This window comes from Alosa sapidissima, chromosome 19 (genome assembly GCF_018492685.1).
Source record: "Alosa sapidissima isolate fAloSap1 chromosome 19, fAloSap1.pri, whole genome shotgun sequence".
Classification (NCBI taxonomy): Eukaryota; Metazoa; Chordata; class Actinopteri; order Clupeiformes; family Clupeidae; genus Alosa; species Alosa sapidissima.
The window spans coordinates 15,050,971-15,071,326 of NC_055975.1; the positions used below are offsets into that span (position 1 = coordinate 15,050,971).

At 41.1% G+C, this 20,356-nt stretch overlaps 3 protein-coding genes across 10 annotated transcripts in view; all 3 read right to left on the minus strand.

Annotated features, from left to right (window-relative positions):
* nin (ninein (GSK3B interacting protein)) overlaps positions 1–4,500 on the minus strand; it is a 42,842-nt gene extending 38,342 nt beyond the window's left edge. For 2 of the 5 annotated variants that reach the window (XR_006025465.1, XM_042072686.1), the window contains exon 1: positions 4,173–4,499. The gene's annotated coding sequence lies outside the window, so the exon portion shown is untranslated. Of the gene's footprint in view, positions 1–4,172 lie in introns of all 5 variants that reach the window. The other 3 variants (XM_042072684.1, XM_042072685.1, XM_042072687.1) reach the window with 2 other exon arrangements.
* A 1,562-nt stretch (positions 4,501–6,062) lies between these two features.
* Positions 6,063–19,719, minus strand: pygl (phosphorylase, glycogen, liver). The gene is made up of 20 exons (XM_042072006.1): positions 19,426–19,719; positions 18,984–19,085; positions 18,051–18,129; positions 17,244–17,347; positions 16,323–16,454; positions 15,995–16,106; positions 15,572–15,654; positions 15,174–15,311; positions 14,901–14,993; positions 14,414–14,560; positions 14,088–14,251; positions 13,564–13,678; positions 13,158–13,259; positions 9,276–9,423; positions 9,127–9,185; positions 8,906–9,047; positions 8,454–8,661; positions 7,864–7,998; positions 7,091–7,157; positions 6,063–6,990 (listed from the first exon to the last, which is right to left on the minus strand). The coding sequence occupies exons 1-20, from the start codon at positions 19,666–19,668 to the stop codon at positions 6,805–6,807; spliced, it is 2,559 nt and encodes an 852-aa protein (XP_041927940.1). The 5' UTR covers positions 19,669–19,719; the 3' UTR covers positions 6,063–6,804.
* A 132-nt stretch (positions 19,720–19,851) lies between these two features.
* The window catches only part of trim9 (tripartite motif containing 9), a 40,537-nt gene continuing 40,032 nt past the window's right edge, over positions 19,852–20,356 (minus strand). For all 4 annotated transcript variants that reach the window (XM_042072010.1, XM_042072008.1, XM_042072009.1 and 1 more), the window contains one exon: positions 19,852–20,356. This exon is cut by the window's right edge and continues 2,446 nt beyond it. The gene's annotated coding sequence lies outside the window, so the exon portion shown is untranslated.

Sequence of the window (20,356 nt, forward strand, 5' to 3'; positions counted from 1 at the left end):
ATCACTACCTGGAAAAACAACCTCCCATGGGCCATTTCTGTTGGTTTTTGGTTTAGTCATGGGGTCCATGCAACTTCCAGAAGTCAAAAGAATAAGATCTGAATTATGGAGGCCTCCTAGAATCGGGCACTATGTTACAGCTGAGCAACTTCAGAAAGTGCAGAATGAATGTTAATGAAAATCACAATTTGAACTAATTCAATTAGCTAATCGCAAAGGTTGCAATTAATCGTGCAGCTCACAGCGCTGGGCCCAAGGTTAATTTTGCCACATCTTTTATTTCCATATTAATGTCATACTCCTTGTGTGACAGACAGTGAAGCTCACATAACAGGAGTACTGTGCTTCTCATACACTAATCATGCTCAGTTGCTCACCAACCAGAAGTGGCCCAACTCAAAGTGAAATTTAGAATATTAGCCTGAAGCTTGATTTTCAAATATTATCTCGCAAATCAAATCGCAATCATAATATCTGTCTGAACAACAACTGTTGTAGATGTAGTGTGTATGCCTCTTGGCCTAGGGCTGCATGATTTGGAGAAAATATCTAATTGTGATTTTTACTACAACAGTTTGTGGTCAAACTGCAAAGTAAGGAATACTGCTTTAGTTAATTTATAAACATGCTGGTATTGCAACATGCTGGTGAATGCCTCAATTCTGTCAACCCTAACGGTCATACAACAACACACCTAATAAGAGAGTAGCTGATCAAGTATTGTATGAAGCAAGGAGTATATGACAGACAGACAGAGACAGATATATATAAATATAACAGCAAACAATATAGTTCTGCCAAACAACTTTATTCAATTGCTGTCACCGTGATTTAAGTGTGATATACTGACTAGCTAGGGAGACCCACATCAAAACATTATGCTCTCACTCACTTATGGCCTTGATAGCAGAACTACCTTGTAACAACACAGTCATCACTGGAATCAGTGGCTAAACATTCCATGGCAGTTTCTACTGGCTTTGGCACAACTGGTAGAGACAAAGTCTAACAATGTGAAGGTCATGGATTCAATTAGTAAGGGGCATAGATAGATACACGTATACCAACAAGACACATGGAGGCTGGTGCATAGCGTACAACAAATGGGGGCAGTTAGCGAAAGAAAAATTACCGGTACTACAAAATTCTCAGCAATTTAACATCCAAACTGTGTATATACACTCATAAAAACGCACACAAAGCAGTGGTAGATTAGTTTCCACACACACCCACCCTTCAGCATACACCCTTTTGGTCCAGCTGCTCTTTGTCAATGGCCGTCAGAAAGTGGGAAGACTGGACAGGTGTCTCGCTCCAGCCCTAAGACCCCCATTCACTCTGCACACAATGGACACACACACACACACACGCCTGGCTCACTAATATGAATGAGGCCCTTGCATTAGCACACACACAGCAGGACCATCAACTCACCAAATATTAATCCAGCAGCTACACCCTTGCGGGCCCGCCAACTGAGCCACTCAGAGCAGTGTCAGAGGAAGGCTGTCCAGAACAAAGGGTGGTCTAGTCACATGGCCTTCTCACAAGATTGCAAGTGAAAGAGAAGATATGTTCCCTACACCCTTTAACCTTGTTTATCCATGTACAGTATTTATTTTACTAGAACTTCTGTTTATTTGACATTGGTTGAACAAATATTACATTGTCTCTTGTCCGATGATGACGACGACACACCAGGTTTAAAACAGGGTCCGTTCACAAGCCCACAGCGCAAGAACTAAACCATGTAGGAGGCTCAAATTGTGCATGCTGGTACATAAATAGGAATAGTATGTAGCAAAATAGTCACGTTTGGTCTGGATAATCCTGCATGGTCATAGCTGTCCCTCAAAGTTGATACAAATTGTATTGGAGTTTTTGGCTGGGCTCTGTTTAAGCCTTCAGAAGACATATTTGTATTCAACATAGGCTCTTGATTTATTTTCCTACCACAGGTTACTCTATACAACCACAGGTGGCAGTGTGGTGACTCTATATAAAACATATTGATGTCAATGGGGCATTTTGCCCATGTTCAGGGTGGAAAATAAAAAAGAAAGATTTGCCTAAGACAAGTCAAATTGGTGTTTTCAAAAAGAAGGGATCATGGAGAATAAGGAAAAACATATTTAAAAAATCTTTGTATATTCCCACAAGGTGTTTAGGTGCTCTGAAAATGAGAACCAAAATTATTTTTTAGACTTCTAAGGTCTGCTGTTCAGACCCTGAAGGAATTTATTTTCTGTTCATTGTTTTTTGTGAGAGTGTTTCTACTCATCTCAGTAAGGAAAATAAATCAAGAGCCTATGTTGAGTACAAATATGTCTTCTGAAGGATTAAACAGAGCCCAGCCAAAAACTCCAATACAATTTGTATCAACTTTGAGGGACAGCTATGACCATGCAGGATTATCCAGACCAAACGTGACTATTTTGCTACATACTATTCCTATTTATGTACCAGCATGCACAATTTGAGCCTCCTACATGGTTTAGTTCTTGCGCTGTGGGCTTGTGAACTTTGACAAAAAAAAAAAAAGAGGTCGGACAAAATCGACCCCCCCCCCCCCCCCCCCCCCCCTCCCCCTGTAAAACTGGCTGTATCTTGGAAAGTATTGATCTTACATAAGAGTAATTTTACAGTGTGTCTCCTGGGTAACATAGGTACACCTGGTAATTTTTTCAGAATTTTGAGACCTAAGTGCGTGGGCCCTGGTTGAACTGACGTGGAATGACCCAACAGCTTTTGGGACCAAACACAGACCACACTAAAATACCAAATGCTTCAAACTTTCACACATTCTGAACAAGGTAAAAGAGCTCAGATGCTTCATGGAGGAGTTTGTGTATTGTGCTCTCCTAATGCGCCCCAGTTAAATAAGACTGCAGAGCATGTCTGAATCTTCTGTACACACAATATTATGACTGTAAATGACTGAATATGACTGCTTGACACGCTTTGTGTGTTAGTAGGCCTAGTTAACCTGTCACTCCATCGATTTGGTTATCTAGAAAATCAGGCCAAAGCCAATCTAAGCAAGGTAAGTCAAGGGGCAGGGTTGAAGGGTAATCCCAGCACCTGCTAGAGACATAAGGATTAACCTGACATTATGACCTAAACATTAAACGTCAAAATGATGCAAGTAGCCTATGTCTTGGTTCAAGAAGCCTGTGCGCTGGGATACAGTATGTAGCGGTCTTCTGGAGAAGCATCCTGCTAACCTTTCATGTTATCAATGGCAACTTGCTTATCAAAGCTTATTTGAATAGTTGACTTGATACATGCTGCAGCCTACACGGTATGGTAAATACTGGCAGGGATCGCCCGGTTACGTGCTCGAATCTTGCCACTCACGGAACTCAGCAGGAAGTGGTCAGGCTCAAGCAACAGGCGTCCAGCCTTGACCTTCCCCGAAAAACAGATAGTGTCAACAGACAAAAGAAAAATGTGAATGTTTCGGTCTCACTGAAGAACTGCAAATAGCCTATCTTAAGATGGTCGCTTTGTTTGTGATTTAAAGGCTAACGAGTAGCCTACTGGAGGATGACAATAAGGCTACTAGGTTAAATAACAGCTGTCCAAGTTTACATTTGTCTGACCACCGAAACTGACAAGTAAGATTGTGTGCACATAAATGACCGGCATTGTTCCCGGTGGTCTGCATTAAAAATGTTTGAATAGCAGAACCATGACGAACGCAAACAAAGTACGCTAGTCAGGCTACACAGAAAAAGAACATCTAATAGTGTAGGAAACAACGAACTGTAAAGAAACTTAGGTCCATCTGGTAATTACACTTTTGTTTATTTGTAGCAAGCGCAAAGTAGCAATGCTGAAAATATCCTGCAGCGAGCGGTCAAACGGTAACATTCAAAACTGAATTCAGTGTATGCTGTGCCACAACCCATTTTGGCTAGTATTTTCTGTAAAAATAAAATAAAATGCAAACCGCAATCAAATATGAAATGTTTCCAAAAAGTGGGCAGCCAGTCAAACAGGCTACAGAACATGTAAATCGCAGTCGCCCAACTGTTGCGCTTGCGGGGGGTAAAAAGAGCACAGTTTAGGATGAAACAACTGGGAGACCGCTAGGAATAAATCCATCAGGAAATGGCCGGTTGGCATCACAATCAGATAAATATAATGTTAAACACAAAGGACTGACTTACCCACGAGGGCGTTTGAAATCGGTGATGCTCGCGCCCCTTTCCAGCAAACTATGCACTTCAGTGAATAAATGTCGCAAACTTCACTGTTGTTTCAAGACTGTTAGGACGGATTTCTCCTAAACTTATAATAGCCACCGTGTCCACGTAAAACATGTATTCTCCCTTAACACCAATAAAGTCAGTCGCACTTTGTTGAAGCGGTTTGGCGTGATCCGTTCACGGCTACAGATATTCCTGTCTAGTCAACTGATCTGGTTGAGGATTTTGAAAAGCCCCTGAGAGGAAGAGGCGGTGACGCGCCGAGACGTAACGGGCTTCCTCCGCCACTCTGCTTCTTTGCAAGCGCAGGCTTTTCGCTTTTCCTACCAACTCATCCTTATTACAGAATCTACAGAAAATGTGGACATAGGCTAAACAGGATAGACCTACTGGACTTATTAAACTGGACAATATTATTAAAGGTGGATGGGAGATACATGGAAGAAAGAATTTGATAAATTACAGAAATGTGGCAAAAACTACAGCCTGAAAAACACATGGGAGGCACTGTTTGGGCATTAATATCATGAATATAATCTTTTAGGTCATTTTCAGATGATTAAAATGGTATGTGGGGTAACTAGGAGGCACATGAACATCTATGTGGTGGTAGCTTAGTGTATGGGCATTTAGTGTAGCCTACAAAGTGCCAATGTTGTACTAGATAAATAAATGGGGTCAAAATCATTGTTTTACCCCAGAGACAAGAATGAAAACGCATCAATGTATACACAATGTGTATTTATCTATGAATGAAACATGGCACTGGCACGTATTTCAAGAAACACACTTTTGATCTTCTGATTGGGATGGTGTAAATAGAAAATATACAAGGGAACATCCCATTCCCACATCTATTGAAGTCAGCATCTTGTTTACTTTTCTTTATAACAACAGCTCATTGATATAATAATAATAATAATAATAATAATAATAATATGTTCTGTTACACCAGATAATATATCAGATATCTGATATCAGTTGTAATTAAAAGTAATCTTCTTCATCCAGATTAGCTGCACATGCAGTTAATGGAAGATGGTAGCCTATAGTAGCCTATGCTATCTTTAGTCTCCACAGTATCAGTCCTAGGGGGGATGAGGTAATGTGTTTACTAGTAGGTGCATGTCTAACTGGGATTTTCTACCACATTCGAATATCATTTTCCATAACATTTCAATCAAGAATTATCTAATTAACTGATCTATATGGCCTGGCCCACAGTTAGATTGCTGCTCTAAGATTCCATATTTCTCATGTCACATCTAAATATTTTGCTCTCAAGTGAAATGTCAGCCCTCTGCATTCCTGTTGATCCAGTTCCCAAACATTCTTACTCAGACATACAATATACTAACTATTTTTATATTTTGTGCTTCAATTCTTAGATGCTCTATCTGCATCTATACAAATGATTTGCTGAAATTCCTCTGAATAATTTAATTTGTATATTACCACTCTCTGTGTCTAAGCTTCTACATCTGGCCTGAGTAGATTCTAAATAGGATTGCACCATCTACCTGTAGGAGATGGTAATGCATGTTATGTTTTGACTTCCGTTTTGTCAAGCTAGACTTGTCAAGTCTATTGGCTATGAATTAAAGTTGATAAAAATGTAAGCTTAATTTACAAATACATATTAAATATAATATTTAAACTACAGGATCTTCTATATTTGCTACACACAATTGTTTTTTTTTCCTATGAGGAAAACTTCAGGTAGGCCTACCAGTTTAGAGAAATTCAGCAAAATGTCCTTGTCTTTATCAACAATGGAACACATGGCACAAGATGAAGTGTAATGCATGTAAAAGCCAGTATTTACATTGTGTCATAGACTGAGCAATCCTCTTCAGCAAGGTCTATCTTTATTTGTAATTACTGAATTTAGTATTTAGCACCAGCCATCTTCCTATAAAAGGAAAAAGTCCATTGAAATAGTTCTGCAATTTGTATTTGACCAAGATGACAGTTCTAATCTGAAAAGTCTAAGCAGTTTAAAACAGTACGAGGCACTTGAGTTGATCACTTCAATCAAATGCAACACATGCTCAAACTAACATCAGGTTAGCTATCAAAAGTGGCTGTAACTGTAAGGTTTATTGTAACAGTTTCATAAGAGTAAACAGTTGAAAATAATGTTTGGGTGCTCTCAAGAAATAGTTGGATATTAGAAATCGCAAAAAACCCCAAAGAAACAAGTATAATGCTTCTGACTATGAAAACAGAAATACTTAAGTGTTCTGAGAAGTTGACTAACAATCATAATTTCTTAACGGCACTTACACAGCAAACATAGATTTGATAACTACAGATCGCAGTGTCCTAAATCCTCAGAATTGAAGTGCAAAATAATTTACTCTGGCTTTATGATGTACATAGACAGCAAACTATCACACAATAGTCTGTTAATAACATCAGAAGTTTCAGGTGGAAAAGTGCAGAATAAGTAGCTCTGTGGCATTGAACCAGACTGACAGAAGTTCAATTACTGGTGGTATGTAATCTGTAGAGTAGACACATTTTCTATACTGTAAGTAAAAGAAGTACAAGGCATTGGAGCACTTAACGCCCATTTTGATGACGAAGACCGTTACAACTTTAAGGCACGAGCTGCCTCCTCAATGGCCTCACGGGGCTCGCTGGGGGGAGGAATCTTCAGGTCTGTGGGCTCCACACCCCAAATCTCGGTGGCATAGTCGGTGATTGTGCGGTCACTAGAGAATTTTCCAGAAGCAGCAATATTCTTGATCACCATCTTGGTCCACTCTTTTTGATCCTGTGGACACAATGAATGTTCAAATTCTGATCTCTCTCTCTCTCTCTCTCTCTCTCTCTCTCTGAGCACACACAGAATCACAAAATGAGTAGAGATTTACCTGGTAGAGAACATTAGCTCTCTCCTGGCATTTGATGTAATCTTCAAAATCGGCAAAAACTTTGAACCTGAAAAAAATGAGAAGGATAAAACACGAGATTCAGGTCATGAAAGATTAACACAGCCATCAGCTACAGGATAAAACAGTGATAGATAAGGAAGACACAGATCTGGGCCCTATTTCAGACACTAGGAGGCAGCTCGTGCCTTAAAGTTGTAACGGTCTTCGTCATCAAAATGGGCGTTAAGTGCTCCAATGCCTTGTACTTCTTTTACTTACAGTATAGAAAATGTGTCTACTCTACAGATTACATACCACCAGTAATTGAACTTCTGTCAGTCTGGTTCAATGCCACAGAGCTACTTATTCTGCACTTTTCCACCTGAAACTTCTGATGTTATTAACAGACTATTGTGTGATAGTTTGCTGTCTATGTACATCATAAAGCCAGAGTAAATTATTTTGCACTTCAATTCTGAGGATTTAGGACACTGCGATCTGTAGTTATCAAATCTATGTTTGCTGTGTAAGTGCCGTTAAGAAATTATGATTGTTAGTCAAACAAACAGCAGTAGCAGTTATTCAGCACAGATGGATATGAAATGACAGCTTTGTTCTAAACTACTTCCACAGACAAATCCATTCCTACCGTTTCAAGATAACATTTTCACATCCACTCCTTCAGCACTGATTTGGCAATTAAAGAAAAACACTGCACTCCATCACAATCACTCCTACGGCGTTCAACACTTAGCTGTGCGAACAGTACACACCGGTCATGATTGAAGAGCATGTCGATGATTTCCTTGAAAAGCTCAGGCTGGCGTGGGGAGAAGAAGCCGCTCTTGATCTGATCGATGACTTGCTTCAGCTCAGGCAACTCTTTGTAATACTTCATGGCGTCATAGCTGAGAGGAACAAAATGATGCAAATTAATGAAGAACTAACTAACTAACTAACTGAATAGAAAAAGGCTGGTTAGTTTCTGGTAAGCAGTCTGCAAATCCTGCCATCTTGCAAGTGATCAGCATTGGTTTGTGTGTTTGTGATATTTTTCATGCATCCTCACAGTCCATTGTCTTAACCTTGATGGCAAGATTGTCTCAATGATTCTGCAGTTTTTGCTGTGTTTCCTGTATACCTGGTGGTGGTGGTGAACAAAGCTAGCTTTGTTTGACAGCAGTGGAAAGCACTGTAGTAAAATTATAGCTGGTAGGAGTCATGTCACATGAATGGGTCCATTTACATTGCATTGCACGAGTACGTGTGCAGGGCTAAAAACAAGTCAAGGTGTTTTATTGTGCAGGTAATGTATTTATGTTTACAAGCACATTTAGCTGCGGAGGAGGGTATGTGCTCTCACCCGGCTTTGTCCATCTCGGCCACATCGTCCACTCTCATGCCAAAGATGAAGAGGTTTTCCTCGCCCGCCTCCTCGGCCATCTCCACGTTGGCACCATCCATGGTGCCGATGGTGAGGGCACCGTTCAGCATGAATTTCATGTTGCCTGTTCCTGACGCCTCCGTTCCCGCTGTGGAGATCTGCTCAGACAGGTCTGTGGCAGGGATCACTGGCCACAGAAACCATGGACATGGAAGATTAACATGTATACAGTGTGTGTATATAAAGTGTGTGTGTGTGTGTGTGTGTGTGTGTGTGTCTGCACATATGCATGTGTAACTATAAACGAATGAATGACTGAAGTGACATTGCATTATTTTTACTGAAGTTGAAATCTCTGAGTGAAAAAGAGGGGCCAGATGTCCATGTTGTGTTTGCATACTGTATGTTGTGGTCCAAATGACTGCACAAACCTTTCTCAGCAAGAGACACCCTATAGTTCTCTAGGTAGATGACCCTCAGTTTGTTGCCCACCACAGGGTCATTGTTGACCACATCTGCCACAGAGGTGATAAGTTTGATGATCATCTTGGCCATGTGATACCCTGGAGCAGCCTGCAGGGGGAGACAAACATCATAGCAATAAGAGAGAGAATGGTTTTCTGAAGAGAGAATGGCTGGTGTAGTAGCCTACCTTTCCACCGATGATGACAGTGCGTGGAATGAAAGCAGCATTGGGATTTTTCTTAATCCCTGTCAAAAGACAGTATGATTTTATTATAAGTGAGTTTCTGGTGTTTGAATGTGTGTGTGTGTGTGTGCATAGTTAAGCGTTATCCTTACGGTTGTACATAGTAATGATGTGCAGGCAGTTGAGCAGCTGACGCTTGTACTCGTGGATCCTCTTCACGTGGACATCAAACATGGAGGCAGGGTTGATCTTCACCTTGTACTCCTTCTCCAGGTATTGTGCAAACTTCAGCTTGTTATCCTGTCAAACACCATGGCCCACAATGCATTACTCAGGCAAAGTAGCAACCACACTGAGGGGGTTGCTTTGCAACCAGTACTTTGTTGTTGTGGACCCGACAATATGACTGCCTGATCTCTTCCCATGCTCCCTTGTTCCTTGTGTCTGACTCAGCAATAAGAAGGCAATAACAGAAGCCTGTCCTGACTTGTGCAATTTCAGAGCAGATAGCGTGTGTGTATGTGTTTGTGTTTGTGTGTGTGTGTGTGTGTGTGTGTGTGTGTGTGTGTGGTAATAACAGAAGAACTGGACAGACTGCCTCAGGTTGGCTAGAGACCAGGGGCCTGTACTACGAAGGGAGCTTAACCTACCCAGATGTAACCCAGGGTTACTTTGTTAAACCGGGGTTGACAAAACCTGGTTATCTTAAGTGGTGTTAATCGGTACTACGACGCTGATTATGAAGTTGATTTGTTGAGCCGGGGTTAACCTAATTGGAGTTTGTGCGCGTTCACATAAAAGGGGCGTGTTGCAGCGCAAGTCACCACTTTCAATGATGACGCGATCACCTTTTACGGATGAGGAATGCACAATTATTATGAGGAATTAAAACCCACTCTACGACAAAAATCAAATACGTCGGCAGTGAACAAAGCAAGGCTGTTGGCAACGTATTGCAGATCGGGTAGCCTTAATGCCTAAAAGTAAAGTTTTATTTCCACATGTTCTTCAAATATGTGTTACGGAGGATTAGCTTGCGGAATGTCTGAAATGAGTTTAAATAATTAAATTGCCTATTTTGAGTTCATAGAAATGCCTACAGATGCAACACAATTTAGAAGTGGGCATATAGATTACAGTAATAGGATAATTGAATGTTTAAGTAGCCCCCATTGACTGATTTAGTGTATGCCTAATCCTGTGAACATTTCAGATGCAACACCATTGCCAAACGCATGGCAGCAGGTGAAAATGAAACAAACACAAACACATTATTCAGAATAGTAGGTTTATATAGTTATAGCTTGCATTAATATTTCTTAATTATGAAAACATGTAGGCCTAGTATGCTTATAGCCTTCACTTGGCCTCTGTTTTACAGCTACAGTAACAAGAAAAATTTGTCTTTGAACACTAGCCTACTAAGGAGTGTTTTACAGTAGCAGAGGAGTTGGCCATCGCAAATAATAGTGGAAGGCCGATTGTGGAAGGGGTTGAGGGAGGCATTCGGTCGGATTCTGGTGCTGTGGAAATGTGTAGCCTTTATGTGCAGGGTACAGTAATATGACATTCAATTCAACAATGTTCTTAGTGAATGAATAATGTATCATAAATAAATAAATGTTCTTCCTTAAAATACAGGGAAATTGGCAGAGATTGGCATGGGTGTTATTTCAGTTAGCCTATTAGCTGTTTTGATGCTCATTGAGCTCAATGCAAATCAAACCAGCTAATAGGCTAACTGAAATAACACCCATGCCAATCTCTAGGTATGGTGAAGGGTATGTGATGATGTGGGGCTATTTTAATTCCAAAGGCCAAGGTAACTTTATCAGGATGCACAGTATTCTGGATCCATGAAATAACTGGCCTTTAAAAATACAAATCTGCCTGTCTCTATGGGAATTTAACATAGGGGTGGGAATACTTATGACCCCTGTATTTTAAGGAAGAACATTTATTTATTTATGATACATTATTTATTCACTAAGAAAATTTGTGTCCTTAAAGGTTAGATATTTCCTCATTTTTCACTTAAGGCATTAAGATCAATTTCCAAAAGATGATTTTATATTCCTCTTTTCAGTCAACTTTAGCATGGGTGCCAATACTTTTGGCCATCACTGTATATATATATATATATATATATATATATATATATATATATATATAGGCTATAGTCTACATACGGCGGTCTCTAAAACCCCTCGCCCTGCGAAGAGAGCCCCTCATGACTTGTGCTCCAATGTCGTATGGATCATCCAGGTACGCCGACATTGTCTCGAATTGTTAGTGGAGGGGTGGTACTTATAAAGGGTGTGGTTAACAGAAACCTTGGGTTAACCAAGAACATAACCTGGTCGGAGCAGGTTTGAAATGCAGGGTAAATTGCCATGGCAGCATACCTAGGTTAAAACATATCCACCTTTCGTAGTACGAGTTAATCGGGAAGTTACGCCACACGTGATCAAGTTACTCTCGAAGTTACCCAGATAAGCCAGTAACCCCGCTTCGTAGTACAGGCCCCAGAACTCTTTGTTTCTCTGTCAGATGCAATCTTTCATTTCCACCAGTGAGCATGAAAGGAAAAGATTACGGGGGTGTTCCTCAATACTGTGTGTGTGTGAGGGAGGGAGGGAGGGAGGGAGGGAGAGGGAGAGAGAAAGTACAGTACACAAGTGCCTTAAATGAGTGAGAGTGTGTTCATGTTTTCTTAGTATATAGTGTATGCATTTAATGCAACTTTGTGTTGTGTTATCTGTGAACATGTTTGCTGGTACAGTTGATGTGCTTAGAAGTGAGCTCTAAAGTGGGAGCATATCTGGTTTGGTTGTCTGTGTACATGTCTTTATCACTCAGAGTAACAGAGGAACTACCAGTGTTACACTGTTCAGTTCAATTGAATTTCATTAGATTCCTGTACCCATAAGGGCTGTTCACACCACCATAACTATGATAATGGCAAAAAACACAGTTTTTAGTAGGTCTATTGCTTTAGTTAATATGAATGACAAAGTCCACATTGCATGTTATAAAGATAACAAAATGTAGAATGATGTTGAGGATCACTTTCAGAGCAATTTTAAGAAAATAGAAGATAAATGGCTGACAACCAATCAGAACGCATTGAATTTTAGAATCACATTCAACACTATGAGGAGAGACTTTTTTAAATACAAGTCCACTCTTCGGGAAAGAGCAAATGCATAATTGCAGCAGCCAGCAGATGATTTCTGCACACTGTGCAGTGTTTTGTCTGGAGCCAATTAAACTTATGAAAATTATGATAAAAAATAAAACTCCTTTTAAAACTCCAGGCATAACATTTATCTAGAGGTGTAATTTTGCTTTTTTTCCATCATCATGCTTGTGATAATCATGAAGTATCTGCAGTCTTTTGATTATTTATACTGACCAATAGCCACTTTGGGCTGCTTCCCTGTGGCCTAGCAGGTTTATAAAGAGGCATTGTTTCTGTGGGTAAGGGCAGACAGCACGCCATCCCAAGCTATCCTTTCAGCAGTCAACAACCTTCCACAAATCCAGCAAGTCCTTTAAAACTCCCACTACGCGGGTTTAGGATAGAATGTTAGTGCTAAAATACTCCAGATTATTGTTGGACAAGAGTAAGCACCCTTAGAATGATGGGTAACACCCCCAATATTTTCCCAAGCTTTGCTTGAACCTGGCCAATAGTAGTGACTTTTAGCTAATGGATTTATCGTGAGTGTGAGTCCAGGCTCTGACAAACATAGATTCTGGACCTGATACTCTGAGCTTCTCCTGCCTTAACGGACAAGCCCATCTGCCTCGAGCAGGGCTGGGAGTTCAGCCAGTCAGCGCTGAGGAATCCTCTGTTTCAGCAAATCAAATCAAATTTTCTGCAGATTGAGCAGGAAATGGAGGACTTGGAGGTGGAATTCCAGCCCTCTCTCATTTCCTGCGTTATGATCCTCAGGGAGAAAACCTCAACCCATACAACAATATGAGTGTGGAGTATGTGTGTGTGTGTGTGTGTGTGTGTTCATATTCACCTGCTTGACTTTCGACACATCTCTGATGAAAGCATCATCGTCCACAAACTCATTCAGTTTCTGTAGCTGACTCAGATCCTTCACATAGTCCTCCCCAATAGCCTAAACACCAATGGATAAAACGCATAACACAGTCTCTATAGCAAAATCCTACACATAGCCTTATAGTGGTTTTTAATGTCATGCTTTTCATTTAAGGAAACATACAGTAGGCTACTGTGCTAAAGCATCTAGATTTTCAAACATTGCACTCTGAATGCTGCTGATTGAAGTATCATTGTTTATATGTCCCCACTTCATAACATTGTTCCAAATGTGCCCCAAAAAAACACTTTTGCCCAGTACTGTACATGTGTGGATCTAATTGTATTTATCTGCTCAAGCGCTGCCACAGGTGACCCCTTACCTCAGCGATCAGGTCAGCCAGACCAGGGTTGCATAGCAACAGCCAGCGTCGGGGAGTGATTCCGTTTGTTTTGTTCTGGAACTTGTCCGGTTCGAGCTCGCTGAAGTCACGGAATCTGAAAGAGGGAGAGAGAAGTAGCCACAGTGCTTCTAGTTCTCTATATGGTACTCCTGGTGCAGGTCTCAGGCAGGTGCCTTGATACCCAATACACTGTCATTCATATGCTGCACTGATAGAGTTCCCTATTTGTTTGGTATATTAACAATCATCACTTACTTGAAAAATTACAAATCCATCTACCACATAGTATTGAAAATGTCTCTATGATGCTGACATATTAAGTGTAGGTTGTGAGAGTGTGTGTTTATATGTGTGCGAAAGAGAGAGTATAGATTTCTGTGTGTAGAGACATTTTCAAGACTGACATTATGACATCTTGAATGTAGGTTGTGAGTGTGTGTTTGTGTGTTTATATGTGCGTGAAAAAGAGAGAGTATGGATTTCTGTGTGTGTGAGAGACTCACATATCAGTTTTGATGATGTTGGAGTGTATTTCGGCCACACCGTTGACAGCATGGGAGCCCACGATGCACAGATGGGCCATGTTCACCCTCTTGCCTCCATCCTCTTCGATCAGGGACATGCGGCGGATACGGTCCAGGTCCTCAGGAAACAGAGATGCTATGTGCTACACAACATAAGGACAGGAGTTTGTGTGTGTGTCACTCTCTGAGGGTATATGGGTCTTTAAGCAGGCCTGCATGATACAGGAGATGTGTGTGTGTGTGTGTGTGTGTGTGTGTGTGTGTGTGTGTGTATGTATGTATGTGTGTACACATGTGTCACTCACATCCAGATGGGCCTGGTTGATGCGGTAGATGATCTGCAAGTGTCTCGGCAGCAGCGTCTCCAGCAGTTCCACAGGCCAGCGCTCCAGAGCTTCAGGGAGGACAGTGTGATTGGTGTAGGCAAATGTGCGTTTTGTGATATCCCAGGCCTGTAACACACACACACACACACACACACACGCACACGCACACGCGCACGCGCACACGCGCACGCGCACGCGCACGCGCACACGCACACGCACACACACACACACACACACGCGCACACGCACAAGCACAAGGAAATTGTGTGACTTGGGTATGTGCTCGAACAGGTATGGTGCAGGGGAGCATGCCCAAGGAGTGTGTATTGTTGCATTGTCTTACTGATGATGTATTTGGGGGGGGGTTGTTTGTAACTTTCTTTTCCTACATTGCCTTGGACGCTGTAACAATGCAAATGTCTCCTTTGGGAGACAAAGGATTATCTTATCTTATCTTAACACTCACCGTGTCCCAGTCCAACTTCTCAATATCCACAAAGATTCTCATGAGCTCAGGGATGGCCATTGCTGGATGGGTGTCGTTAAGCTGGATCGCCACCTGTTAGACACACACATATGTTAACACAGTACTTTTACTGCCACGCACAGAACTAGTATGCCTTAACACACACACACACACACACACACACACACACACACACACACACACACACACACACGCACGTTAACACAGTACTTTTAAGACACACACAGGTACCAATCAAATGTGCCCATGCACCTTGTCAGGGAAGGTATCAAAGGACAGAGGGCCTCCGCTACTCATTTTTGAGGTCTTGAATCTGCGAATCACATCCTGAAGAGTAGCAGCCACCACAAAATACTCTTGCTTAAGCCGTAGCTCCTTCCCCTCAAAGAACTGCAAAACACAGAATTATCCGATACAGGGTCACTCACAGAAGGCTACATCAAAGGATATTACTATTACTTACAGTATAAAGGAATAGTTGGAATAATTAACAAACACTGATTGACTTCCTAAAAAAAGTCACCACTAGACATATTGTGTGATGCCTAAAGGTTGAGAAATGCATTGTAACAAGCATAAAATATTTAAATATAGACAGTTCTACATCTATCAGAAGTACAGTAACAGATGTATCTAAAAGTTCAACTCACATTGTCATTGGGGTACAGCACCCGGGAAATGTTCTCTGCAAGATTTCTGTCGAGCACAGCCTGGATGTAATCTCCAACATTGACTATGCAATGACAAACAATCACAAAGACATCATGGTTCAGACTAAGGCATTAAATAAAACAATTTCTTTGTTATCTCATGCTTATTTTAATATATTATTTGATGAATGTAGAAACAAATATAATTTAAAAGTAACTATTCTGTACAAATTTCAACCAGAAGATGATGACTACAGAATGATTGTACACATCATTGCTCAATCTTCATGACAACATGTCAGCAACCCCACACACACACACACACACACACACACACACACACACACACACACACACACACACACACACACACACACACACACACACACACACACACACACACACACACACACACACACTCACAGTCTTTGAGATTAAAGTCATTAGGGGCACGAGCGGACCACAGCCTCATGGTGTTAACTGTGTTATTCATGTAGCCAGGAATAGGGGTGTCATAAGGCATTGCCAAAACCACCTACTCAGAGAAAGAGAGAAAGACAAAGACAAACGGGTTATGGACAAACTGTTAGGGAGAGTTCTCTGTAATATTGAACAAGGTTTAGTTGCACAATTGATTAGGACTAAAAATAAAATAGTTTTCAGCCATTGACCTCTTCATGAAGTATGCAAATGTGACCTCTGACCTCTGTTTCTGTGTGTGTGTGTGTGTGTGTGTGTTTGCATGTCATACCTGAGTGTCAACCCACTTTGACCCCTCCTCCGGCTCCTCTACCCTCCCGTAGTAGTGTACTGGTAGCATGTACTCAGGCCGGGCCTTCTCCCAGGGATTACCATGACGCAGCCAATCATCAGCCTCCTCCACCTGAAAGCCAGCCAACCACACAAGGGGCAGATATCAAACAAGGAAACCACATGCAAGAGAAATACAGTGAACAATATCAATCATTATTTTATCATCGTATTCGACCATGTCACACGTTACATTCACAGTATAACAGTATACTGCACAGTTCAGTAGCTGTCAGTGAATAATCAACTTGTGAGTATGCGTAGAATCCCAAAGAGCATGTTTACACTACCATACAGTTTGCACTGCAAATACGTAGGACGGACCCATAGTGGAGGACAAAAATAACCTACGGCCTTATCACTAAACCACAAACACCACTCGCAAGTTCAGAGTCACTCTTTGGTAAGGAACAGCTCCGTGTTTACTGATTGGTTGCCACTCCCAAGTCACTGATGACCTTCTTCCTGCCATGCTGCGGACTCATGGGACCTTGACACTGTGCTTATCAGAGGAAGAGGCTACCAACACAACCAATCACAGTGAAAATTCCTCAAATACTTTTGACACTCTGGCATCAAGTTGGACTTTTGAGTGAATTTTATAAATGGTCGTTTTGTTTTGGCTGTCATAAGAAACAGTTATACATGCATAAAACGTTTTGTGAATGTTTGCAGCTTCCTTACAGTATGTAAGAGAATATAATATTATATCCAACACAAAATCATTTGTAATGGTGTTTGTGTTACTGGATTTGAGCTTAGACCAATACACCAACTATGTGTGTTCATGTATGAGTTGCATATATATGTGTTTCCTTGCATATATATGCGTCACCTACTGTATATTGCAGTCTGACCTCACCTGCCAGCCATCTTTGATCCTCTGGTTGAAGATTCCATACTCATAGCGAATGCCATACCCATATGCAGCCAAGCCAAGAGTAGCCATTGAGTCAAGGAAGCAAGCTGTATAAAAGAAAAGGCCAGATCATATTGCATTTAACCCCAGTCTGATATTTCTGATATGACTAAATTACACTTTTCATAGGTGAACAGAAAGCCACTGCAAGTTACCAGACTGAGTTGCAATACAGGGCTACGCAATTTGGGGAAAATATCTAATTTGCGATATTGATTTGCGATATGACTTTTGAATGTCAGTGTTAAGACTTATTTCAATATTCCAAATGTCTCTTTAAGTTGTACAACTTTTGATTGGTGAGCATGACTAGTGTATGAGAAACACAGCACTCCTGATTGGTGAGCTTCACTGTCTGTCACACAAGCAGAATGACATGAATATAAAAATCAGACAGTTCACAGGCATGTTGGGAAAAAGTATTGTTACATTTAAGACTATTAATGGCAATAACCATATTTAGACATTTCTATGCTGTGGTTTAGACTGAACAACTCTACCCAAGGGAAGTATGGTTGCATGTGTATCCGTGTGTGTGTGTGTGTCTGTGCCAGTGGGTGTAGGTTTGTGAGTAAGAGAGAGATTGAGAGAGAGTTCCTTGTATTTCCTGTCCTAGCATGCCATGGCAAGGTGGTTTGTAGTTTTCCATTAGTACATTTCCACCTTTCCTACAGACCTAGAACAGAGCTACTACACTACAACTATATGTGGAGCCTCACTTAAAAAGTAAATAAATAACAGATTACAGACCTGCCAGTCGACCCAGCCCCCCGTTCCCCAGACCTGCATCCTCCTCCATCTCCTCCAGGTCCTCCATATCCAAACCCAACTAGGGGTGGAGAGAGAGAGAGAGAGAGAGAGAGAGATATAAGGAGCAGAGATAGAACAAAGAAAAAAAAAAGAGTAAAGACAAGACAAGCTGCATAATTCAACTTTGCTGTACACAATTCGGCAAAACAATATAATTTTGTGTTTTATTGAATTTGAAAACTGCACAAGTTCTGTACTTGTACTCTGGGGGGGATCTCAAAGTGCAAAGGTGCAATTGTGCAAAGACCAAAAGCTCTGTATGGCTGATTGTGTCCAATACAACTGCCTTCAAATTGACACATATCCATAACATTATTCATGGAGCCCTCTATATCACACAACTGTAAGACATATGTACATGGTCCCAAATTAATATAATTCCACATCAAATGTTTCTTGAGGGTTACATTTTACAAACAGAATGGTCAGAAGGTTCTGACTAACTATCTTTTGAATGGATTAGTGCCATGGGACATAGTAACATAAAGACTAGGAAAGACTGTCTAAGCTTTCAGACTGCAAAAGACAGGTGGTAAAGTGAGCATATGACATGATACCTGTCCTGATAGCGTGTGTCTGTGTGTGTGTCTGAGAGAGAGAGAGAGAGAGAGAGAGAGAGAGAGAGAGAGAGAGAGAGAGAGAGAGAGAGAGAGAGTGCATGGTGCAAGCACACAGGTTGGGCAAAATCTGAGAGGAAACTACAGTGATGTAACTTGTTGGTAAGTCTGTACTGTCACTCTGTAATTCTCTCTCTCTCTCTCTCTCTCTCTTTTTCTCTCACACACTCTCTCTCTTTCTCTCGCTCACACACACACACACACATACACTGAATTGTCTCTACCATTGATCCCTCGGCCTGTGAGTGTGGCTCACCTGATAGATAGATTCATCACAGGCGTTCTGCAGTCCCAGGTTGATCATGGTATTCTGCAGTGCTCGCCCCATATAGAATTCCAGTGAAAGGTAATAAACCCGCTGCTCACAAAAAGAGCAGACATGTTAGGGCCCAGGGACATCTCCTTCAACAATACTTTTTGACAGTTCATTGACCGATCATCTTTAAATGATCAATATAAAGAAAATTAATGACAACTTCTAATGTCCTTAAAAAAATGGTTATTCATGCAATAGATTCTAGACATGTTTTGCTTGTGTGGGAAAGTTTTTCAGTTATTTCAGTAACTTCCTTCTTGTCAAGACCATTGCATGCGGGTGTGCGTGATTAAACATGCATATGTGTTACAAATTTGTTGTCTTTAGCATATCCAATGTCAAAATGAACCTATCATAGATTCTACCGGGTTTGGACACTCACCTTTGGGTCGGTTTCGTAGTAAAACTGTTGCGTTCGGATCCATCTACCGACCAGATGGTCACGCACAGTGTGCGCGAGAGCGAAATAGTAGTCTCTTGGAGTGGCTACATTTCTGTCTTTCACCAAAGTGAAATGCAAGTGCCGATTGAATCCTTTCTTGATCTCCGCGACATTTTCTACCCCGACGATTCCTCTGATACTTATCTGTTTGCGTTTTTCCTGGTCAGTGAGAGGGGCCGCCATGGTGCGAAGTCGTCTTCTTACCTCAGGACCTGTGTTACGATTTGGTGAAGTATGTTTTATACAGTGCGAAGGTTTGCTACATCAGGCGTCTCCTCCTCCATTTTCTTATTGGTGGCTGAGACAGGCCTTTGAAGGTAGGCGTGTACCTAAAAGTGAGGTTTTAATAAACTTAACTCAGTGCACTTTGGTGATAACACAGACTTTATTTTATTGAGTAGCCTAGTTGCAGTTACAGAAAACACCAAGTGCTTGATACAGTTTATAATACAAACATCGAATAATAATAATAGTAATAATAATAATAATAATAATAATCATAATAATAATGAACTACATAACAGTATTTCATTCTTCACGTTCACTTTAGTAAATTAATAAATAAAACAGTTGACGACAGCAACCGAACAACTCTATATTCTACTGTACATCATTCGCTGGACAGCACGAGCACACAGCATCCAGTAGCATGGCTTTCGATCTGAGAGACCATGGTTTGGATTACTCAGCAATTCCTCCGTCTGTGACCCATGTTATATCAAGCGGCCAACTATACAACCATAGGCGTTCTTCCATTTGCTTAAATAAACTCATACTTGAGCTGACATCACAAAATAGACTCTGTGTAATTGTACATTTTGTGCACTTGGCAAATGAAACACCCAGAGCAGAGTCATTGTTCTCCTGTAGT

Coding starts and splice junctions, on each gene's coding strand:
- pygl (XM_042072006.1), bottom strand. CDS start 19,668: ATGGCGGCCCCTCTCACTGACCAGGAAAAACGCAAACAGATAAGTATC. Junction 18,130..18,983: donor GTGATGAATCTATCTATCAG/GTGAGCCACACT, acceptor CTCCACCCCTAG/TTGGGTTTGGATATGGAGGA. Junction 15,655..15,994: donor TGACTTTAATCTCAAAGACT/GTGAGTGTGTGT, acceptor GTCATTGCATAG/TCAATGTTGGAGATTACATC.